This window comes from Crocuta crocuta, unplaced genomic scaffold (genome assembly GCF_008692635.1).
Source record: "Crocuta crocuta isolate KB4526 unplaced genomic scaffold, BGI_CrCroc_1.0 scaffold273, whole genome shotgun sequence".
Taxonomy (NCBI): Eukaryota; Metazoa; Chordata; class Mammalia; order Carnivora; family Hyaenidae; genus Crocuta; species Crocuta crocuta.
The window spans coordinates 1,456,013-1,480,643 of NW_027529425.1; the positions used below are offsets into that span (position 1 = coordinate 1,456,013).

The 24,631-nt window shown below is 48.1% G+C and overlaps 1 protein-coding gene across 1 annotated transcript in view; it reads right to left on the reverse strand.

Moving 5' to 3' along the window:
* Positions 1–253: 253 nt before the first annotated feature.
* Positions 254–24,631, reverse strand: part of MYH16 (myosin heavy chain 16) — a 62,167-nt gene continuing 37,789 nt past the window's right edge. Inside the window, exons 29-43 of the mRNA XM_077758575.1 lie at positions 23,109–23,354; positions 22,339–22,456; positions 21,006–21,133; positions 19,809–20,005; positions 18,193–18,325; positions 16,640–16,856; positions 14,328–14,464; positions 14,131–14,234; positions 9,332–9,524; positions 8,211–8,414; positions 6,841–6,966; positions 5,672–5,842; positions 4,850–5,050; positions 3,644–3,875; positions 254–381 (exon numbers count right to left, since the gene is read on the reverse strand). Coding sequence (XP_077614701.1) covers positions 3,675–3,875; positions 4,850–5,050; positions 5,672–5,842; positions 6,841–6,966; positions 8,211–8,414; positions 9,332–9,524; positions 14,131–14,234; positions 14,328–14,464; positions 16,640–16,856; positions 18,193–18,325; positions 19,809–20,005; positions 21,006–21,133; positions 22,339–22,456; positions 23,109–23,354 — 2,376 coding nt within the window. The 3' untranslated portion in view covers positions 254–381; positions 3,644–3,674. The remainder of the gene's footprint in view (positions 382–3,643; positions 3,876–4,849; positions 5,051–5,671; positions 5,843–6,840; positions 6,967–8,210; positions 8,415–9,331; positions 9,525–14,130; positions 14,235–14,327; positions 14,465–16,639; positions 16,857–18,192; positions 18,326–19,808; positions 20,006–21,005; positions 21,134–22,338; positions 22,457–23,108; positions 23,355–24,631) is intronic.

The window sequence follows — 24,631 nt, forward strand, 5'->3', positions numbered from 1 at the left end:
TCTTTTATTTAAACTGCATTGGGACAGGGCATTACAATTGTCCACATGAGGAATTATTTCAAGAAGACAGCCAGCTCACACAGACATTACATATTCCGTCCTTGACATGAACATGTAGGATCTCAACTAAAATAGACCCATGTTTCTGTTATCCAAGTGCTTACACATCTTGATACAGTCTCAGAGAAGCCACACTAATTTTACTTCCTCTGATGCCTGGGTATTTACATCCCCAAACCTTTTCCCCCACAACTCTCTTTATTCTGTAGCACCTCTTTCTGGCTTGTACTTTCCTTTGCATAGTAAACATTCTCAGGATACCCAGTTTTCTGTTTTCATATATTTCCCTCTCAATGGTCTGCTGTTGAGATCTCTATTACCCTGGAAGTAAAAAGAGAGAGAGGTTGAGAAGTCCTAAAATCCTTGAGGACCAGAGCCAGGAGTTCTTAATAGAAAGCCTCCTTCTTAATAGAAAGACAGTGTCCCCAAAATGCCTTCCTTCCTGGACATTATTGGGTCATAGCTGGTTCATTCTGCCTCAGGTCGTGAAGCTTTGGAGACATCGTTGGGCTTGGGGTGCCCAGCTGGGCCTGGTCTCTACACAGGCCATCGAGAGGGCTGGAGTTCATCCCCTGGGATAGAGTGCTCACCATGAGCCCACCTATGGTGTCTCCTGAGGGGCTGGCAGGCTTGTTTTGCCATTGTGAAATGTCTTCTCAAGAAAGAAAAGCTACTGCTCATCACATCCCACAAGTGGATTTCAAAAATTAGCAACATTTCCTTATGGAAATTAGGGGACACTCATGCCCAGCGGGGCCCTTCACAGCCTCACGCATGCCAGTGCTTCTAGCTCCATCTCCCACCCCATTTCTCTCCCCTCTTCCCAAGCTCCTCTTCTCTAGCCATGCTGTTCCCTTATATGAATCCAGCCTCTGCACTGTTGGCATGTGAATTCCATCTGGAATTCCCTTCTTTCCCTCTCTATCTGGTGAGTAATCAATTTTACCTATTCTTTTTAATTTCCTTTAAACTTTTTGTTCTTTCTCATTTGTTTAATATCAGAAACTAATACTTTTATAAAATACATTGAGCATGCATTTAGATGTCATGGCCGTATCAGTTGTTATAAAACTTTCTAAAAACTTCCTCTCAGTTTCTGTACTTTTGTTGTCTCAGACAGGTGACAAACAGGGACCACTCCTGGAGTGGCACTGCCTTAGGCCTTTCTACGGGTCACATCCTCCATGAAGCTGCTCCACCCAGCCACCTCAGGTTAAACCAGCCACTCCTCCCCTGAGAGCCTCCCCAGTGAGGTGCAACCACGGCATCACAGAACATTTGCTCACAGCCCTGTGGTGATGGATGCTTCTACTTCTCCACCAGGTTCCAGGCTCTGCTAGAGAGGATGTTCTTTCTTACTCATTATTCATCTCTGTGTCTCAGGATCAAGACCTAGCCCCTGTTTGGAGCTTGGTCAGTATTTGTAGGACTGAATATAAAGCCACTTTGGAAAACTAAACTCTTGTGGGGTCTTGGCTCAGTGTTGACTCATGTACTGGTTTGCTTACGACATCTCATGGCTACTGAGGGCATATCTAGCCCTGTGACCAGCTAGAGGAGATGGGATCAAAGAGCCTCATCACCTCTGGGTGCTCATTGGCAGGACTATGGCCTTGTGATGTGGAGACAGAACAGTTGGACCCGCACCAGCAAACCCCAGCAATTAACAGTCACCAAGCCAGTGCAGAGGATCTGTTCTACAAGATGGCTAATACCGGAGACTAAGACTTCGAAGGTGGAAGGACTGAAATACCTCCTGAGTCTGGTTGGTGAATAGCAACCCCCGCCAAGTGAGAGTTCAACAGAAGGGACCCCTTTCAGGTGTTTGCCCTGAAAGGACATGGCTATACATTAATTGCAGGACTTGTCCAGAGGCAAGCCTCTGGTTTCCTTAACTTCCTGAGCTAACCATTATTTAAGAATTAGAGAATTAAGAAAAAGATTGTTTACTATCTTTTGTTCCCTCCCTATGCAAATGGTAAGAAAAGACTCAGCTTGAATTCAAAGGCCAATGGGGTTATCCCTTTTGGCTATAACTCACACTGACTCAAACTGACAGAGGGCTGTAAGTGAGTGGAGAACCTTACCCTCACTGGGTGGCTGATTCACCGGGATGTTTGAACACAAGGCCAAAAGAAAATTTCCATAATCCATGGAAGTTGAACCATTGCTACACTGAAACGTCAGTCCCCTTCCCTCCCAACCTAAACCACGTCCTTGATCTTGAGTTGTCCTGGTTAATCCTAAACAGAGGGCAGCCTTATCAATCCCTGGAGTAATTAAAATAAAAGACAGTTTGCCTTTCCATAGCACAGGGCTTGTATGACCATGAGCAAGTCACTGAACTTCTCTGAGGTCATTTTCCTCACCTGACAAATGGAGACATTTATACATCCCCTTATCATAGGGTAAATAAGATAGCGAAAACCACTATCACGTGCCTGGCTCAGATAGAAGGAGGAGAAACGTCTGTTCCCTAGCTCTGTGTTTCTGTAGGGGGAGATTTCTGCTACAGCGTTGATTTTAGTACACGTGATCCTACATGTGATTACTGTAGAGGTGATTAAACCACAGATGCCGGGCCCACCTCCGTAGCTTCTGATTCAGTAAGCTGAAGTGAAGCGTAAGAATTTGCTTTTCTAACAACTTCCCAGGTGATGCTGGTATCGCTGCTGGTCAAAAGGACCGCATTCGGGGGAACCACAGCTCTAGAATAATGTTCTTGGCCTCTTTCCTCATCTTTCCCTTGCTCCTTTCATGGGAAGAGGAATGATTTATTCTGTGTTTGGAAGAAAGAGCCAAGATGAACCCCATCTGGCCTCTGCTTTTGGATCTGCCTGTAGGGTTGATGAATTCTGGTCATCTGTGCCCTTGGAGTGAGGGTTGGTCTTTATGGAGCAGGGCTGTGGTTGATCAGTTCTGCAGGGACCTTTAATTCTGGGGTAAAACCCAAGGATGCTCAGGTTGGACGCTCATTAAATTCTCAATCTAGAATTGTAACATAATAAAAGTAGCATTTTGACTTTTATATATTTACCTCCTCTACTTTTTTTCTCAGTTGATTCTGAATTAGAGAAAATCAGAAAGGACTATTTTACATTGTCCCCCTGGGGGACAATAATAATTACTATTATTTCCTTAATGTTAGAACCTAAATTCAACCAGTACTGAGGAAATCCTCAGGAATAATGATATTGTGAGGATGTGAAAGATGAGCACACACTGCCCAGAGCTTGCAAATGTCCCTATTATGGTTCTCCAGTGGAACAAGCATGGCACCTGTCTGTCAGGCCTAGTGTCAAGTGGCATCAGACATGGAACCTGTCTTGAAGGAGCTTCCACCCAGACAGAGGAGCATCATGACCACTGGCACCAGCGTCACAGGTGGAGCTCACATGCCCAAAGGCTTTGAGGGTCCAGAGAGGGAGAGGGAAGTGTTGCAGCTGAAGGGACAAGGGTGGCCCGCAGTTGCCCCTGCGTGAGACCAGGGCCTGGCAGACAGGAAAGCAGAGGAGTCAGAAGGAGCAAAGCAGGAACAGGGAGGGTAAGCTTGGAGTGTGGGCATCGAGAGTGGAGTCCATACCTACTGGCTGTGGGCTGGAACGTGGACAGCCTCACTCCTCAGAAAGGGTTTTGGAGGAGCCTGTCTTGGACACCTGGATGATCTCCACGGAGGTGATGCCCTTGCCCGCCACGCGGTGCCTGGTGCGCAGCTTGTTCAGGGCGGTCTCGGCCATGCCGGCCCGCTCCTCCGCATCATCCAGCTCATGCACCGTCTTTCTGTAGCGCGCCAAGGTCTGGTTGGCCTGCTCCTCCTGTGGCAAAGGCGTGGTGGAAAATAGGGTGTATTTTCCCGGTTAATGTGCATCGTTACCGGTTCTACACGGACACATGAGAGTCCAGTCTTTTCACTACTTTTAGCTGATTCTTTTTCGGCCTTGACATCCATGTTTCCAAATAAAGTGTGCTATGTTGCTGCTTCTATAATTTGTCGTTTTAGGCATTAGCTACTGGTGCCCCACTATGAAAGGTGTGGATTTAATATTTTTCCCCAGCCCCCACCACACATCTCTCATCCCCTTGTCTTCCCAATAGAGTCACAGTGCTATTTCGGTTAGAACCATATGAGCCATAAGTCTGGTCTTTATCGAGCCTTTTGGGAAAGGCCCTGGTTGTGTGGGTGGCTGATGGACTCTGCACAACAGTCCCAGAACTGGCAGCAAACAATGGTGGAGTCAAGGATATACATCGGGTTGGGGTGGGGGCGTGCCTGTGCCGGTAGGTGGACGTGTGATATAGGGTTGAGGCTTGAAGCCATCTTTTGCTAACCATTTGACTTTGATTTTAACATTTACTAACATGGCATAAATATCCCACCCTGGGCTATATCCTCACCTGTGAAACAGACTAAGAAGATCAGTGTTCCTGCCTTGTGTTGGGGGATCAAAGAAGGGAAGGGTCTTGTGTTTCATAGTCTGAGCAGGAGAGAGAAGTTATCTTGGCGGAGGCCACCAGGGGCATGGAAGCAGGACAAGGGCAGCAAAGACTTTCCCTGTTTTTAGATCACACCTTACAGTGGGTACTTTAGGTAACACGGGTGTTCGTTTCCTACGTGTTCTTATCTCCACTATGTGGTGTCCAGTCCACTTATGAAGTGCCACGGACACGAAGCTCACAGGGGCCGTCTTTTGGCCAGGGCTCCGTTCTTTCTCTGTGGTTAATGCTAACCAAGTGCTGAGACCTGGGCTGGGAAGGGAGGGCATGTTAGGGACACGCGGCGAGCACCCACCGCCTCTTCGATCTGCCGCTTGTAGATCTTCAGCTTGTTCTGCAGCTTCTCCACCAGCTCCTGCATGCGCTGGTTGGTCTTGTGGTCCTCCTCCGTCTGAAAGACCAGCTCTTTGAGGCGGCGCTCGTTCTTCCGCAGCGTCTTCACTGTCTCCACGTGCCGTTTCTGCTCACCGTCCAGCTCGGTCTCTAGTTCCTTGATCTGAGGGAGGAAGAGAGGGACATGGCTGTGAGAACGCAGGGTTTTGAACTTGAGAGCTCAGTGGCCTGGGGTGGGGGCATCATGGCGACAATGTCCATCCACCTCTTCCCCAGAGGAGAGCAGGCAGGCCCTGGACAGGAGGGTCAGATGGGTTCTGCCCCTCCCGGGCCTGCTGTGGTGGTCAGATGGGTCCCTTCTGACAGGAGCTTCGTGTTTCCTTCTCCGGGAAGTGGGGTAGGCGGGGGCCCGACAGGGTCACTGAACCTTCTGGGCCCCTCTAGCTCTGATGCCCCATGGGGGAAGACCTAGGCTGGTTTTAAGTGAGTTGTAAGGGAGGAACAGTGTTGGAAACGGAGACTGGGAACAGAGACAGAGGAAGGATCCTGGGAACTGCCTTACTTGGGGGCACATTCGGGGGCAAAGGTGACAGATGAAGAAGGAAGAGGAGAGGAGACCTACGTACAAATAAATTGCTGTTCTCATCTCATTTTCCTTTCCCTTCCTAGCATCTGCATCATCCAGTTCCTCATCAAGTGCTGGGCATGGTGTTTTTGGGAAAAGGCCCTGGCCCAGCCATGTCTCCCTTCTCTCCCTCCTGGCCCAGCTCAGGGTCGCCCTCACCCTGGCTTCCAGTTTCATGATCGTGCGCTTCCCTCCTTTCAGAGCCAGCTGCTCAGCCTCCTCCATCTTGGCCTGCAGGTCTTTGATGGTGATCTCGTAGTTCTTCTTGATTTTCTCCAGGTGCATGCAGTGGTCCTGCTCTTGCCGGAGCTCCTCCGCCATGCGGGCGGCCTGCGGGAGGGGAGCAGAGCGGGGACTGGAGCTGGGTTCCCATGCCTTTGAGAGATGAGGGACCTTGTCCTCCGGTCTCCAGAGGACCAAGTGGTGACAAGGAGAACCTCAATGATGTGCTGCTGGGTTTTGGTGGAGGGGGTGCTGCATGCTCCTGTGTCTCTCCGAGCGACAGGGAAGAGGCAGGCTGGTGCACTCATCACAGGCTCCCCAGTCCCACAGAGTCCCACCAGCCTGGGGCTCTCCAGCCACTCTTTGCTGCCTCCTCCATGAGGGGCACAGCACAGAGGGTGAGCATAGCGCAAAGGAAGATGAAGGTCTGCGTGCAGCCCCTGTGTGGCCTTCAGCAAGTCATTTTGCCCTCTCATTCCTGCATTCATTTCACAAGCATTCATAGAAGATCTACATGCAGGATATGGGTCTGTTCTCTCGAGACCCAGCACCAAATAAGACCTGCAATGGTCCTGAGCTCCTGGCATTTCAACCAAGTGCAATGAGCCCGGCAATAGCATCTGTATGCCCTCATCTTTAAAGTGGGGTGTATGGTATCTGCCACTCAAGGTCGTGCAAGTCCTCAAAGGGAAAGTGGGGCAAGACCACTGGCAGCACGTTTTGCTGTATCTGCCCCTGAGCACCAGGACATGGCTCCCATCTTCCTTTCACTCATGCTTCTCCTCAGGCTGCTTTAATGCTCCTCTTTGCCAAAAGACCTGCCCAGGAAAACCTACTTTCAATGGTTCCTTTGACCCATGTTCTCAGGCCTCAAGCTCTGATTTCTCACATGGTCGTGTATAGCTTGCAGTTATTCCTTACTTGTATGTGTTTGGCTTTTCAGAAAGGCCTCCAGATTCCTCAGAACAAAGACCACGACCCTACTGGCACTGCACAGTGACCCTTGAGGGGAGAATATGGCCTTCTCTACTGAGGGTGGCCTGGTCCTCCGTAGGTAGCCCAGGCCAGGCCCCCTCCCACCAGCATCAGGCAGCATTCACACTTACGTCAGTCATGGCTTTCTTGGCCCTCTCGTCGGCGGAGCGGAACTCACTGATGAGTTCCTCATGCTCATTGGAGATGCGCTGGACATCTGACTCCAACTTGCGCTTGACCACCAGGAGACTTTGGTTCTGGAGGAGAAAATGAAGACATTGCCATGAGCCAGAAATCTGCACAGCCCTTCCTGTGTCCAGGAAAGAAAAACAACTCTCCACAGACATACTCACTAAACCCCACAATGGGAAATGGCCCTGGGCCCCCTGCTTGAGGTAAGGGTCTCTGCCCGCATTTTTCTCTGTGTTTTAGAGCAGAGCGTGTATCACAAGGAGTCCATGAATAACGTCATCCTGACCTGGGGTAGGTGGCAGCTCTAGAACATTCCTGAACTCACAGCTGGGAAAACCCAGGTTCCACCCCTGGTACCTAGGTGGATTAATTCTTTACCTCTAGGCTTGGGTCTTATTTGTAAAATGGGGTTGTGATCCTTATATGTCCCATGCACATTTTTTCTTTTGGTGAATTTACATGAGATGCTAAGTAGGAATTAAGCTGTGCTGGCAAAGGATTACACAGTAAGCAGTATTGGTGTTACCACTGGTAGTAGATGGGGGTCCCCATCGTTGACCACGGAAAAGCCACTCAACTCTCTGGGCCACGGTTTTTCATTTGTAAAATGAATGTCAGACTTTGTTTTATTTATTTAATTAACTAATTAATTTATCTATATATATCTATTTATCTATTTATTTATTTATTTTAAGTAGGCTCCACACCCATCAGGGAGCCCAATGCAGGGCTTGAACTCACGACCTGAGATCAAGACCTGAGCTGAGATTGAGTCAGGCACTTAACTAACTGAGGCAGCCAGGTGCCCCTAGACTTTGGAATATTCTAGATCCCTTCTAGTTCTGAAGTTCTGTCCTCAGCTACACTGAAGGTAATAGTGATCCTTAAAATTGGCTAAATCAACAGAATCTTCTGAGGAATTTAGATTCAAAAGTTTAGATTTCTGGAGTCCCATCACTGATGGGACAGAGCACCTGGCGCTTCCAGATTCTGGATCAGAATCTCCAAGGGAGAAGAGAGTCTGGGAGCCCGTCTTTGAAAGCTCTGCACAGCAATGTGCATGCAGTTCACACACTGTGTGCGCGCTAAACAAAGTTAAGGTGGTACATTTTATGTTACTGGGTTTTTGCCATAACAAAAAAAAAGTCTCTGCAGGGGAGTTCTGAGGATTTCCCAAGTGGGGACACCATCTGTCTTTGAGTTTTGAGGGGAGCCCACAGGGTTTGGGCACCATCCTGGCCCTGCCCCCGCACCCCAAGTGTGAGTCTTGGGTGAGACACCCCCGCTCCCCAGGAAGCTGCCATCCTACCTGGATGTTGACCTCGTTGTGCCGCTCGGTGATCTCTACCACCTCCTGCTCCAGCAGCTTGCGGGAGCGCTCGCTGCCCTCCAGGCCCGAGCGCACCTCCTCCAGCTCTGTCTGCAGCAGGCTCAGGCGCCGCTCCTGCAGGTTGTACTGCTCCCGCAGCTCCTCGTGCTGCCGGGCATCCTCGTCCATCTGCATCTGCAAGTCCTGGGGGGGCAAGGGGACCCGGCCTGAGCCCGTCTCCCGGGGCCCTGGCACAGTCTGGGCTCAGCAGGGAGCTGGGGTGGACTGGGGAGTTGGTGGCCACAGTGGAAGAGAGTGGAAGGTATCGATCTGCCCTGGGGGAGTGTCCGGTCTGGTTGAGGCCTAGCTGGCCAGGGCCCAAGTGTCCCCAGGATTTGTCCAGCGGGAGGTTACCATAAGGTCAAGGCTTTTCTGATGACAGAACACCTGGTGTTTCCAGCAGGGTCTTCTCACAGAGAACTTCCTCAATGATCTTGACCATTACACCCCCACTGGCTAATCCACATCTCTCTTCCCCTGTCTGGTTATTTCTCTATAGCACTTACCACCACTTTTGATACTACAATTTTATTTATTTGTTGTTTATTGTCTATCTGCAGGGATGTTTGTTTTATGTTCACTCCTGTACTCCTAGCACCTAATAAGGTTCCTATGCCGGGCTGGTCTCCAATAATATGTGTATTGAATGCATGGATCCAGCTACAGATGCTTTAAAGACCGATGACAGCAATAAAGGAAGACTTCAACTCTGTTGTGTTTATTTCTTAAGATGAGTGGTGGGCATATGATTTTTTACTATGTTCTTTATTTTTCTGTGCCCGAATTCACTTGTAATAAGTCAAAAATGATTTTAAAAACCAAGACAGGCCCAACTTTCTGTTTTCCTTCTTCATTCCCTCTTTTCAGTGGTCCAGGATATGGACTTTGGTGGTTGGGGCCTCTCATATAAACCATCCCCACGTGTCCTTCCTAGACTGCCAGCCACCCCACACTATCACTTTCATGCTTTTCTCCTAGCTGCAGACATGCATGAGGTTAGCTTCCTGGAAGTCTGCAAGCTTGGGGGTGGCTTACTTTGTGATTAGGTCCCAGATTGCTACCTTGATTTGCTGTTGCAGCCTTTTCAGGGTCTTTACAAGTTCACTGTTGTTCTTATTGGCATGGTCCAGCTGGATTTCCATCTCATTCAGGTCCGTCTCCATCTTCTTCTTGAGCCGAAGTGCCTCTGCGCGACCCTTGGCCTCTGCCTCCAAGCTGGCCTGCAAGGACTCGATTGCCCGCTGGTGATTCTTCCTGCAAGTTCAAGCAGAAAAGGCCCTGGCATACTGGGCCAGCTGGTCAGGCTGCGCTAAACCTGCTAGTTAAGAGGTCTGTGAGCATCAACATGCATACAGCCACCATATTTGAAAAGCATTTAAGTCAGGGAGTGTTGTGCTTTGGGAAAGGACACAGAAGGGTCAATGTTAATCTCATGTCTTTTGTGATCTTAGTTCGTTTAACATGCAAAACAGCCCTGCAAGGAAACTGAGGCTCCAAGATGATGAAAAACATCCCATTATGGAGACGGGATTCAAACCTAAATGCTAGCTGGTATTTTAAATTACAAAATGTGAGCTTTGGCTATACAAGTCAGATTCGTGTCTCTCTTTAAAACAGCAGTTATCAGTTGATTGTAGTATAACTAAATATATTAAATACAATCAGTATAATATGAACGTTTTTGTAAAACCCTCCATAGAAGGAGACTAAAGAAGGTAATGTAGATGTTCAAAAAATATTTGTCTCATTGAGGGAAATAAATGGCTAGCATGTAAAGATTCTGTCACCTGGCCCTTGTTTGCGGTGTTCACCTCTGCTCCACCCCTGAACAGCTTCTCTTGTATAGGCACATTGGTAGATTTACAGCACTTTGAAATGTATTATATTTCTAGACATGGGAGAATGTGTCATGACATTCTCAAAAGTGAACAATCTTTATTCATTTTGACTTAAAAAATAAATACAAGAACAAAAACTATAAAACATGTTTAAAAAATAAAGGAGGGCTAAATAAATGGAAGGACATTCATATTCATGGATTGGAAGACTTAATGTTGTTAATGTGGAATTTGGTACAATCATTATCAAAACACCAGCTGACTTCTTTGCAGAAATTGACAGGCTGATCCTAAAATTGATATGGAAATGCAAGGGACCCAGAATAACCAAAAAAATCTTGAAAAAGAAGAACAAGGTGGAGGACTCACATTTCCCAGTTTCAAAGCTTACTACAAAGCCACAGTAATCAAGACACTGTGGTCCTGGCATAAGAATAGACCTATAGAGTGATGGAATAGAATTGGGAATCCAGAAATAAACCCAAGCCAATTCATTTTCAACAAGGATGCTAAGACCATTCAATAGGGAGAGAGTAGTCTTTTCAGAAAGTAGTTCTGGGACAACTGGATAGCCACATGCAAAAGAATGAAGTTGGACCCATACCTCATGCCTTATACAAAAATTAACTCAAAATGGATTGAAGACCTAAATGTAAGAGCTACAACTATAAAACTCTTACCTCATCTAGGAAAAACAGACAGGAATTGTTGTGACTAAATTAGGCAAAGACTTTTTAGATATGACACCTAAAATACAAGCTACCAAAGAAAAAACCCAGATACATTGGATTTCATCAAATTTAAAAACATTTGTTGGGGCACCTGGGTGGCTCCGTCGGTTAAGCGTCTGACTTCGGCTCAGGTCATGATCTCGCGGTTCATGGGCTCGAGCCCCGCGTCGGGCTCTGTGCTGACAGCTAGCTCAGAGCCTGGAGACTGCTTCAGATTCTGTATCTCCCTCTCTGTCTGACCCTCCCCTGCTCATGCTGTCTCTCTCTCTCTCCCTCTCTCAGAAATAAATAAAAAATAAAAAAAAATAAAAAAAAATTTGTGCTTCAGAGGTTATTACTGAGAAAGTGAAAATGCAACTCACAGAATGGGTGAAAATATTTGCAAATTACATATTTGATAAAGGACAGGTCTAGTATTCAGAATATATAAAGAACTCTTAACAACTCAACCATAAACAGACAACCTAGTTTTTAAAATGGGCCAAGGACTAGAATAGACATTTCTCCAAACAAGACATAGAAGTGGCCAATAAGCACATCAAAGATGCTCAGCAGGGGTGCCTGAGTGACTCAATTGGTTAAGCATCAGACTCTTGATTTCGGCTCAGCTCATGATCTCACAGTTCATAGGTTTAAGCCCTGGATCAGGCGCCACATGGACACGGGCGCTTTCTCTCTCTCAAATAAACTTAAAAAACAAAACAAAACAAAGGTGCTCAGCATCATTAGCTATAATGGAAATACAGTTCTTTTTAAAAAAAATTTAACGTTTTATTTAGTTTTTGAGAGAAAGAGAGACAGCGTGGGCAGGGGAGGGTCAGAGAGAGAGGGAGACACAGAATCTGAAGACAGGCTCCAGGCTCTGAGCTGGCTGTCAGCACAGAGCCTGATGCAGGGCTCGAACCCATGAACCATGAGATCATGACCTGAGCTGAAGTCGGATGCTTAAGTGACTGAGCCACCCAGGAGCCCTGGGAAATACAGTTCTAAACCACAGTGAAATACTACCTCCCATTTACTAGGTTGGCTAGGATAAAAAAAGGTAATGATAAATGTTGGAGAAGGTCTGGAGACACTGCAGACCTTCTAACACTGAGAATGTAAAATAGTATAACTGCTTTGGAAAAGAATCTGACCATTCTGCAAAAAGTTAAACACAGAGTGAACATATTACCAGAACTTCTATTTCTAGGTATATACCCAAGAGAAATGTAAACCCCTATCTACACAAAAACTTGTATATGGATGTTCATAGTAGCCAAAAGGCGAAAATAACCCAAATGTCCATCAACTGATGAATAGATAAATAAAATGGGATCTGTCCAAACTATGTCATAGTATTCAGGAATAAAAATGAAATACACCTGCTCCAACATGGATGAACCTTGAAAACATGATGCCAAGTGAAAGAAGCCAGTCACAAAGGACCACATATTGTAGGATTCCATTTGTATGGAATGTCCAAGATAGGCAAATCCAGAGAAAGTTGTTGACTAGATTACTTGTTGCCTAGGGCTGGGAGTGGGGGTGGTGGGGAGAAATGGGGCAAGACTGCAAAAGGATATGGGGTTTCTTTGGATGAAAATGTTCTAAAATTGCAGTTTATAGTTGCACAACTGAAAACCATTGAATTTTTCCCTCGCCATGGGTGAACTGTATGTAAATTATATCTCAAATCTGTTGCAAACTCTTTCTCCCCCCCACCCCCACACATGCCACATAGTGGCATATAGCTAGATATTTAGGGTTTAGCCCAATGGCTGTGGAATCATGGGGCTTCTCCCTCCAGTGACTCTGCGTGCAGCTTTGTTAGGAGGGATTGTGGGGGATGTTGTAAACTCAGGGAGCGACAGTGCCGGAAGATTTCAGGCAGGCAGTTTAGGCAGGATGCCAATGTGGACAGTTGCAAATGTGTTGATCTTCTCAGAATCACAACAAATCATATTTCTGTAAATGAAAACTTAGTGCTGAGTCCAAAACTTTCTTGGAGCCTCAAGCAGCAACAGTGGACACTGAGTTAAAAAGAAATCTCCAAATCCAGCATGCTCTGGCACCCCAGCAAATCGAGTCTTTTCCATGACGCGGTGGATGTTTTCTGAGGGTTTGTGAATGTTCATAGCTGTATGGCTTTGTGGGTTACAGGGTACTTTCGTATTTACCATCTCAGTTAATCTTCACCACCCCCGAGAGGGGTGACGAGAAGCTATCATCATTCACATCTGTTAGATGGGGCAACTGCATCCATCTCACAGGGGGGCTTTCTAATTTTTTTACTGTGGGAAAATACATATTACATAAAACGTCCTATGTTAACCATTTTTAAGTGCACAGTCCTGTGGTATTAAATACATACATCATGCTATCTTTCCACTGGCACCACTTGTCTCCAGAACTCTTTTCATCTGATAAAACTGAAACCATGTGCCCATGAAACACTAACTCCCCGATATCCCTCTTTCCCCCGGCCCCTGGCAACTATTATTCTGCTTCCTGTTTCTGTGATTGTGACTGCTCTAAGTACTTCCTCCTGTAGGTAGAAGCATGCAGTATCTGTCTTTTTGTGGCTGGCTTTTTTCACTTAGTTAAAACGTCCTCAAGGGTCACCCATGTTGTAGCAGGTGTCTGAAGTTCCTTCCTTGTGAAGGCTGAATAAAATTCTTCTGTGTGTAGAGACCACATTTTGGTTATCCATTCTTTCATCAGCGTACTTGGGTTGCTTTCATGCTGCAGCTCTTCTGAATGATGCTGTGAACTTGTATAAAATATCTCCCCGAGACCCTGCTTTCAATTCTTTTGGGTGAATACTCAGAGGTAGAATTGCTGGGTCATATGGTAATCCTATTTTAAATTTTTTGGAGGAGCCTTTATCCTGGTTTTCACATCGGCGATATCATTTTACATTCCCACCAACAGTGCACAAATGTTCCAGTTTCTCTACATCCTCACCAACACTTGTTATTTCTTGTGTTTTGGATAGTAGCCATCCGAATGGGTATGAGGTAGTATCTCATTGTAGTTTTGATTTAAATTTCCCTCATTGGGAAGCTGCAGTGAGTAGCTTTCCAGGTGCTTATTGGCCGTTTGTATATCTTCCTTGGAAAAATGTCTATTAAAGTCCTTTGCCCATTTTTGGATTATTATTATTGTTAATTATCCCATGGGGTTTTATGATCACCAAAGTACTATATTTCAGAGTATTCACTTAAATCACCCAAGGTCGCATGACTCGTAGGTGGCAGAGGCCCAATCAATGCTACCTAAAATCAGCCTCCCATCACCTCAGCCCCGTACCTCGTAGCTTCAAATTCTTCTTCTTTCTCGTGGATTCTCCGGTCAATGTCAGCTTTAACCTGAGCCAGTTCCAGCTGAATTCGAATCACCTTACTCTCTTCAACCTGCCAGGAATATAAACATCAGTCTTTCTAGCCAAGGAGGTGCACGGGCCCTGGGCAAGGGTCCAGCCTCCAAGGTGATGGCCACATGGTTACCTCCAGGGAAGACTCTGCTTCCTCCAGGGCCACCTGGAGTTCTTCTTTCTCAATCTCCAATTTTTTCTTCAACTTCTGCAGCTCATGAACACTCCGTCCTCCCTCACCCAGCTGATCAATCAGTTCCTTTATCTCCTCTGAGAAAGGAATATTCTCATTAATAAGGCACATGAGGACCCCCAGCTTCCCAGGGCCATGGCATGTGGCACAGACATTTCTACATCAGGGCAGAAGCAGGCACTCCTAGCTTCACTGTATCCAAAGAGGAGCAATATACTCCCAAGTCATAGACTCCTGGAGCATCAGGGCGTGGGCATTGGAGAACAGTGAGTTCAAGCTCCTCATTTTACAGATGAGAGGCTGAGGCCCAGAGAAGTGTGGGCAAGCACTGAACAGCTTGGGGGCCAGTGCCCAAGACTCCCCAGGCCTGTTAGGCCTAAACTCCAGGCCTTCCTTTCTCAGAGAGGCCCTCTCTCCCCCTCTGCCTGAAAACCAAGGAAAGGTGGGAGGAGTAGAGCCTTTCTGATCTCCTTCCTCAGTTGGGAGACCTCTCTGTTTCCCACCCAGAGAAGCTCCCAGGGACCCACCCAGCACCTTGGAGCAGCCATAAATCTCAGCCCAAGAAATGAGACTACCTTGATTAATCCATAACCAAACTCCGTTCCTACATCAAGCCTCCCTGAATTCAGGGAAATCTCACTTAATCCAGGATCTCTCTGTCTGGGTTTCTAAGTTTTAGGTAGAGTAGAGAGCACTGGCGGGCATGATCTAAGTCTTAGCTGTTGGGGTCCACCTGTGCTGACATCACAGACACACTCGTAGCCCACATGGCTTCCTGTCACCTGTCCTGGACATGGTGTTTCCGGAACATCCTCCACTGCACTGCTCTGGGACTACGAGGAACACTGTGATGCTGCCTCACACCCTCTCAGCCCAAGTAGGCTGCTTGGCTATTCTTCTCTGTGGCTCCCATCAGGTTGGGTTATTTTTTAAATTTTAAAGAATGTTTATCTATTTTTGAGAGAGAGACAGAGTGTGAGCAGGGTAGGGGCATGGAGAGAGAGGGAGACAGAGAATCCGAGGCAGGCTCCAGGCTCTGAGCTGTCAGCACAGAGCTCAATGCAGGGCTGGAACTATGAACCATGAGATCATGATCTGAGCTGAAGTCAGACATTTAAGTGACTGAGCCATCCAGGCACCCCTGGCTGGGACTACTTTACAAGGTTTGTTCCCACCTATGCTTTACCAGCCAGATGAGGTGCATATTTCTTTGCTCTTAACCCCCAGATTACCAGGGAGCTTCCTCATCTGCACCAGGAGCTGGGGGTGAGATGAGGGTTAGGAGAGGAGGCAAGGCCCTGGGACTTTTAGCAGAGCCTATCATCACGTCTTCCCTCCCTACCACCCTGGGCTCCTATTTCTGTCCTCTCCTAGTCCAGGCAACCTTGATCTGGGTGTTTTGGTTGTTACTCCCCTATCTTAACTCATGTATTTATATTGAAGTCCTTTAGTATTCACACTTTTGAGATTACAGAAGCAGAGCCTTCATATCTCACATGCTGGGCTCTTGCGATTATCCCCTGTAAGCCAACAACTCACCAGGGACTCATAGGACCTTGGGCAGGTTTGGGGGACAATCAGGGACCATCTGCTTCTACCCTCCATTGCAATGACCCTACATCAGGCACCTAACCTGAACTGAGGAAACCCTGCATTGACTGAGATTTTTGTTGCTCAGCAGAACAGAGACCCCAAAACAGTTCTTGGGGAAAAAAAAACAACTGACCTCTCTTACACAACTGATTTTGCAGTTAGAAATGTGTACCTGCCATAAAGACTTATTAATGCAGCAAAACATTCTCCAACAGATAGGCACCATTTTTCAAACAACATTCAACAGAATGTAATTCCAGCACGAGACTCCTATACAAGAAATCTTACATGTGTATGTATATTATGTATAGATGATCGATGTAAGGGCTCAATACATAAAATCTGTGGAGTCCTCACTTCTGCCAGCTACTCTAGTCAGTGAGGATTTTACACATTTTATCTTATACCAACTGTCTCAAACTTACAAGGAAGGCATTATTATTTCCCCAATTTACAGATGAGGAAACTGAGGCCCAGAAAGGTTAAGTAACTCATCTGCTTGAAGTCATGTTGCTGAGTGCCCAAGTGCTTCTACAAATTGCTCACCAGGCAGTCGACATTTATTGTGTGTACTTACTATGTGCCAGGTACTCAAACCTATGATGCGCTCAGGAGGAGGGAGGCCCTGTCTATGTTTTTGACCCTGCCCTCAGACTCACCCTGTAGAGTCTTGTTCTCCTTCTTCACTGACTCAAGATGCTCCAGGGACTCCTCATAGGCGGTCTTGATCTTGAAGCTCTCAGTCATGTACATGCGGCACTCCTTCTGCGCGCTGTCCACCTCCACCTGCAGCTCTTCACACTTCTGCTGCCACTCGGCCAGCATCTTGTCGAAGACTCGCTGCTTCTTGTCCAGGGCGGCAGCTGCTGCGTTGGCCTGGGGAGAGGTGGGAATGATGGTCTCCGGGCGTTCTGACTCTCCAGCCCCTTCCCCTGCTTCTGCCCTCCTCCCTGCCTTCCCCAGCCCTCCCCAGTAACTCTGGTGACCACAGATTTCTTGGAGATTGGGATATAATTCAACATTTATAGCACAAGCACAGGACAAGGAGCCTAGAAAGAGTTACTTTCCAGTTCTAAAACTCCTACCACTAGATGTGTGACCTTGGGCGGTCCATCTTATCTTCCCGGGCATTTCCTTAGGTATACAATGAGGGATCTGGGCCACAGCGGCCTTCCCAGATTTATAACGTTCACCCAAACCCCCATATTTCTCTAGGGTTTACTAATAGTTGTTACATCATCGTCCAACTCAGAGATGGGTTTGGTGTTATTTTTCTTGTGAATCAAAGCTGATTATTTTCAGGCCTTATTTTTCAAAGACCTTTCCTCCTTTTCATAACTGTCCAGCAACTATGTATTTATTTTTTTAATGTTTATTTATTTTTGAGAGAGAGAGAGCGAGAGAGAGAGAGAGAGCGCGCGCGCGAGAGAGCATAAGCTGAGGAGGGGCAGAGAGAGAGAGAGAGAGGGAGACACAGAATCTGAAGCAGGCTCCAGGCTCTGAGCTGTCAGCACAGAACCTGGTGTGGGGCTCGAACTCACAAACTGTGCGATCATAACCTGAGCCGAAGTCAGATGCTTAACCAACTGAGCCACCCAGGCGCCTCAGGAACTATGTCTTTATTGCTGTGCGACACTGGATTTTGTAAATTTCTGCTTAGTTTCTTAATTTTGGAGGAGAAAAACCTTTTTAGGTTTTGGGACTACTTTCCTGAAGCCTCTCTCATAGATATGACCCTCTGCCTACGTGCCCCTGACCATTAGCATGAAGCAATTGGCCTGATATACCAAGACCAGGTTGCTGTGTGCTCGTGGAATTTTTACTTAATTTGGCTGAAGATTGGCAAATCAGTCTGAACCAGGGATGCAAACAGGAATATTTAGTCACACAAAGTGTGTGGTATGTGGTTTGTGTGAGGAAAAGGGGAACAGAGACAATAGGCTCCATGACTTTCTGGGACTAAGTTTTGTCCTCGCCATAGACCTATTTGAATAGCAGCCTGTTGGGTGTTAAGATCACAGAATTATGAGTATACAAACACAATTTCAGGTGAGAGCCTGTGTCCAGTGGGCCTGAATACAGACCCTGTGCTCTGTCCTGTTGGGCCACCTGTTTTTTCTTGCTAAGCCCAGACATGTGACAGTTTCCAACAGCTCCCTGGGGTCCCTTGGACCCAGCAAATAGGCAGCCTTCGAACATTTGACCCCCTAACCTTCTCCAAGTCGATGGTGAGGTCCTCAATTTCTGCTTGGAGTCGCTGTTTATTTTTCTCGAGGGAGGCAGCCCTGGCCTGGGCAGTTTCGGCTGTCTCTTCTGCTTCCTGGAGCCTGGCGGCTAGTTTCCTCCTGTGGGCAAGGGCAAGAGAGGCCATCAAAGAAACATAGGAGCCCACGGGCTGGGGGGCTGTGTTTGTGGTCCTGAGCTCTGGTATTACAGTGAAGAAGATGCAGACAAAATGGAGAGTGTTTAGAGGAAGGCAATCACTGTCCATCCATCTGTCCACCCATTCGATCCATCCATCTACCCATCCATCCATCCATCATCCATCCATCCAACAGCTGTGTATTGTTTCTACTCTGTCAGGTAACATTCCAGGCATTCAAGAAAGAGCAGTGAATAACCACTGCCCTCATGAAACTTCTGTTCTAGATGGGGGATAGACCTAGAGACAGAAGCACCATGGAGAAAGTAAAGCAGGGAGGGGGATACATGAGCAGAGGTTGGAGGGAGAGAAGGCCAAGGACCCTGTGGGTGTTTGGGGAAGAGGGTCCAAGCAGAGAGAGGTGAGGGATTGAGATCTAGCATGAGTTTTGGGGTGGGAGCAGGCAGCTGCTGGCTGCTCTCAGCAGAAAATAGAAAAAGGCTAGAGCTCAGGAGGTGGAAGCTACAGGAAGGCAGATTTAGGCTCAATGTATGAAAAGCCTTTCATAAGAGATTTATGTCAGCTGGAGGGCTCTGTGCTTATCGCTGTCATGTTGCCATAAATGTCCAGGGGGCTGAAGGCACCAGCAAGCAGGCCGGGGTCCTCTCCCTGCCTGGTGCCGGGTGGCTCACATGCAGGGCTTCCCATGGGCAAGCAAGCCAGCCTGTTCTTCCACAAGAAGGTGGCCCCGAGCCACGTTCACGTGTCCACTCTTAGTTCCTCAGGCCCGTCAGGCAGAGTGTCCACTTCTCTAGTTTGCAAATGAGGAAGAAGGCTCGCAGGATTTGAGGGCATTTACCAGAGGAGTGAGGGCCTTTGTGAGTGTGATCCGAGTCCTCCCAGCATTGCCCAGAGGCCCCGCCCCAGACCCAGCAGGCCTGTGGAAGCTTCCCAAGCACTTTAGGGGCAGAGAAGCCCTGCCTGGAGGTGGGGGCCCCGCTCCTGACTTCCTGCAGGAGCCCGAGCGCTTTCACACTGAGGATGTAGAGATCCTGAGGGCGGAACCTGAGGCTGGCAGTGGGTACATTGTTTAGGGCACTAAGTGGGCTCTCCTGTCAGACACGCATCCCCCCACCCCCACTTCACGAAGAGCCTGTGCTCAGGTCATGATGTCACAGTTTATGAGTTTGAGCCCCACAGTGGGCTCTGTGCAGACAGCAAGGAGCTTGGAGCCTGCTTTGAGTTCTGTGTCTCCCTCTCTCTCTGCCCCCTCCCCTGCTCATACTCTGTTTCTCTCTCTCTCAAAAGTAAATAAACATTAAAAAATATTTTTTTTTTTAAAGAGGAGCTTGTGAACTGCCTTCTCCGGGTCATGGCTCTGGCCTCAGCAAGTGGCTGACGTGGTCAGACCCCCAACGCTACCCACACCCCAGCCTCCCGGCTCCCTGGCACAGGGTGATGCTCACTTGGTCTCCTCCAGCTCCTCGGTCCTCTGGATGGCGTCCGTCTCATACTTGGTCCTCCAGGTGGTCACCTCAGTGTTGAGCTTGGACACAAGACGCTGCAGCTCCGACTTGCCTCCCTGCTCCTCCTCCAGCTGCTCCTTCAGCAGGTCTAGGTCGTGCTTGGTGTTGGCGAGACTCACCATGGCCGTGCTGCGAGACTGCAGGGACCAGCGGAGGCCGTCAGGGGCCCTGCTGGTCTCTACGCAGGACATCGCTTAGACATCCGCAGTGTTGGATCGACAGTGCCTCAAGTGAAGGGGGCAAAGGACACTAGATTCTACAGCCCAGACCGTCAGGGTTTATTTTCCATGTTTTGTTCCAATTATTGTTCACAAGGATATGGGATTTCATCACTTTCATTTAGTCATACACGTAGCATACTATAGTTTTGTAGTTGACTTAAAAATTTTTTAGGAGGTGCCTGGGTGTCTCAGTCAGTTAAGTGTCTGACTTTGGCTCAGATCATGATCTCACAGTTTGTGAGTTTGAGCCTCATGTCGGGGTCTGTGCTGACAGCTCAGAGCCTGGAGCCTGCTTCAGATTTTGTCTCCCTCTTTCTCTGCCCACCCCTGCTCACACTCTGTCTCTCTCTCTCAAAAGTAAATAAACATTAAAAAAATTTTAAAAAATTCTTAAATGTTTTTATTCATTTTTGAGAGAGAGAGAGAGCAAGTGAGTGGAGGGGAGGGGCAGAGAAAGGGGGACAGAGGATCTGAAGCAGTCTCTGCACCGATAGCAGTGAGCCTAATGCAGGGCTCAAACTCACAAACCGTGAGATCATAGCCTGAGCTGAAGTCAGATGCTCAACCGACTGAGCCACCTAGGCACCCCTTTTCTTTTTTAAAAAAATGTTTTTAATGTTTATTTATTTTTGAGAGAGACGGAGACAGAGCACTAGTGGGGGAGGGGCAGAGAGAGAGAACGGGAGATACAGAATCCGAAGCAGGCTCAAAGCTCTGAGCTGTCAGCCCAGAGCTTGACATGGGGCTCGAAACTCATGAGCTGTGAGATCATGACCTGAGCTGAACTAGGAAGCTTAACTGACTGAGCCACCCAGGTACCCCTAGACACCACCTTTCATGTTCCTTCTACCTCTTCATAACCTGTAACTTTCTTCAGGAAGAATCTCTGTCGCCCCCACCCCACCCCCAAACACACCTTGGATTCTTCATCCAGCTGCCTCTTGTAATCGTCCACCTGCGACGTCAGTGATGTCTTTACCCGCAGGATTTGATTGAGCCGGCTCTGCGATTCTTCATATTCCCGGCTCAGTTCACCATTTTCAGCTGGGCATGAAGGGGAATGGGGGAAATACTGGATGAAAAACTGGCTCCTGGGCCAGATCCAAAGCTCCCCCAGTGCATCATTCTTGAAGTACCCAGTAAATATGATGACTTGGCCAAGTGGGCTGCAAATAAACCCAAAATAAGCGAGCCCAGGAGGGGAGCAATTGTCTAAGCCTTGCCAACATCCAGGTGTCCTGCATGAGGTACGAAGCTCCAGATAACGAAGTCCCAGCTCCCAGCATGAGATCCCACAAAGAAGTTTGAGGAAAACAGGGGCAGAGAGTGTTTAAAATGTAATTGTCATGGTCCCAGAACCTACGCTCTTGTCATCGGTGAACTGATTGTCGGGGCCAGAGGCCAGGAAGACGTGCGTGAGCCGAAGAGCACAAGCAAGCTCGAGTTCTGCCCCGTAAGTCATTCTGGTTGTGTGGAGAGTTGCCTCGTCTCACTGAGCTTCACTTTTCTTATCCATCAAATGGGGAATATTGATTTCAGAAAGTATTCAAGATGTGGGAAATATGGCCAAAGGATGCCAGCAGATTCTCTGGGGTCACACTGGAAGGTAGTCTAACTGGCCTGCCTGAGGAGTGTTTACTTCTCTCGGGGAGTATGCTTTTGTGAGAGCCCAGCCTCTGCAAGGTTAGGTGTTAAGTGAGTAGTGATAAGTCACTAATTATTTTTGTCCTGGAGCTGCAAAGGATTTCTTTTAGTAAAAAGAAAAACAAAACCAAGAGGTTGCAGTATTATTGTGTTGTAGGACATTAACCAGTTCTGCCTCTAACTTAACAAAGTTATTGAAGCCTCCCTTCCCCCAACTGACTGTGTAAATCTCTGCCCCTCAAATGGTCCTTGAAGGCAAATTCACCATTTTATGGCTCTCTTATTAGTGACACATGTTTGTTGCTACTATGTGGGCCACGTTTTAAAATATTTAAAAACTGAATTTTGTCTACGGCCTTTCCTATTGATCTCACAGGGTGGTTAAGACAACTGATAGGGAAATTGCTTGTTTTATGCTGCAAAGATGCTACTTGGGACACTCAATGGGTGGAATCAGGTCTCCTGTCTTGCCACAGTGGGTATGAAGTGTCCAAGGCTGAGAAAGCTCTGGGAAGAGGACCCAGGTACTCCTTCAGTTTCCTTGAGGATCCCTGTTCCGTTCCATACACTGTTCCTCGGGAAGCTGCAGGGAGGGGCGAGCATACCTTGCAGGCGGGTCCTGATGGCGTTGATTTCTGCCTGGTTTCGCTCCAGCTCCGCCACCTTGGCATTTGCTTCTGCTAAGCTATCTTCCAGCTTTCGGACGTGGGCCTCGGCATTCATCTGCTCAGGGAAGATGTACCCAGTGGGGAAACGGAGACACCTCACCCAGTAAGAAAATGCAGTGGGCCAATTTAAGAAAACATACTGGCATTAGTTCTGGGGTGTGCAGATAAAATGGGATCTGTGAAGACACTTCGTGAGTGTCTGAGGTTTGAAGATCCTGATTGGCTGATCCTGGGACCCCAAAGCATCATTCCTACTCACCCTTGGAGTCCCCCTTTCCCTCATGACACAAGAAGGCTCTTTTGGGACAGCCGCTTGATAAATGCATGTTGAACGGCTTACTTGCTTTCCCTTCTTGCCGTGTATCACTTTCATTGTGGTGATGTATGGATTTCTCTTGTCACTCATACCAGTCTGTCACATTTATTGATCTTTTCTTACATGCCAGGGACTGTTGAAGCCCTCACAACAGCATTATGAAGCAGGGATTGTCATTATCCCCATTTTACAGATGAGAAAACTGAAGCACAGTTAGGTTATGAACTTGGCCAAGGTTATACAGCATCCTGTGGGGTCTGTGACGGGCTCATCTAGAGTCCCTTCACAACATCTAGAACATGCCCCAGGCTTGCTGGGGGCTCGGGGAATATGTGTGAAGCAGCCAGATGCTGGGGCACCTCCCTGTGGCTCTGCGGGGGTCCCCCCTCACCTTGGACTTCTGCACCGTCTCCATGCTGGCGTTGAGGTCATCAATCTCAGCCTTCATGACCTGCTTGTCCTTCTCCAACTTGGCCTTGACCCTCTGCAGGTTCTCCACATGCTCCGTCAGCTCGGCCATGGAGTCCGTGTGCTTCTTGCGCAGCGTGGAGGCTGCTGCCTCGCTCTGCAGGGCCGCCTCCTCCAGCTCCCGCCTCAGCTTTAACAGCTCCGCCTCCCGCTTGCGGTTCTGCTCGATCTGGGGGAGAGAAGCAGGCCTTTAGCGGAACTGACCAACACTGGTCTCCATAGGACAGATGGTGTCCACCTGCCCAGTGGTCCGCCGATATTTCTGCACCCCACTAATGGGATGTCTTGATTGAAATGTCACTCCCGAGCCTCTGGGTGGGTTGCCCATAGGATTCGTTTAGCAGGTGCTGTGTGTCTAATTGTGCCCCCTGAGAAGATATGCTCAGTTCTTAACCCCAGATACCTGTGGATGTGACCTTATGCGGAAACAGGGTCTTTGCAGATGTAAACAAGTTAAAATGTCATACTGGACTAGGGAGGCCCTTAACCCAATGGCTGGTTGTCCTTATAAGAGGAGAGATTTGGATCCAGGGAGACACGTAAGAAGGCCATGTGACCATGGAGGCAGAGGGTTAGAGTGATTCAGCTACAAACAAGCAACACCAATGATTGCCAGCAAGCCACCAGAAGGCAGGAGAGAGGCCTGGGACAGATTCCCCCTGAGCCTCCAGAAGGACCTTCCAGACAGCCCTGCTCCAAGGCCCCCAATGTCACAGCCCCATGACCCTGCTTCTTCCCATCCCTCTGGTGCCCTATGTCCTGTTATTGTCTACACTTTCCCTGCATTGCTGGACGTAGTCCCTTCTTGATGCCTCGCACTCAAACCACCTGGGATGATTTTGTTTCCTCCCAGGATGCCGACCACAGCTGGATACCAGCTTCAGTTATCAGCACGCTCCCTTACAACAAGCAGACTGAGGCCAGGATTGTGAGGGAGTGGGGCATGCGGTGCAGGGAGACGCAGGAAAGGATGCTTAGCCTTCCAGTGCTAAGGGACCCCATCCACCTTTCTGCTCTCAGCTCTCACCCATGATCCACATTTGTAAGAGATTTGACTATCCAGAATTAGAAGAAGAGTTTCAAGCTTCTTTGTGTCCACAATGCCTTTATGTGAATTGGAGGAAGAGCCATTCCACACCAGAGGCTCAGCTTGGATTCCAGCCCTGGGAGTGTGGGGTCACCCCACTGTATTAACCACATCTTTATTTTCTGTATTCTTATGCCTTGTCATCTGGGGCTTTGCTGACCCTGAACGACAGCCCCTCCCAGGGGTAAGCTAACTCCTAGAGATAGCAAACACCCGGATTTCCAGTGCAAAGCAACCAGTCTAGAGCCCACACCTCCACCCCCTCCTCCATGGGGTGCTCACCCTCTCAGCTACTTTCCCCTGCCCTCATTACCCCCGTGGTCAGGTACCAGGCAACGAGGCTCAGCCCAGGTGCTTCA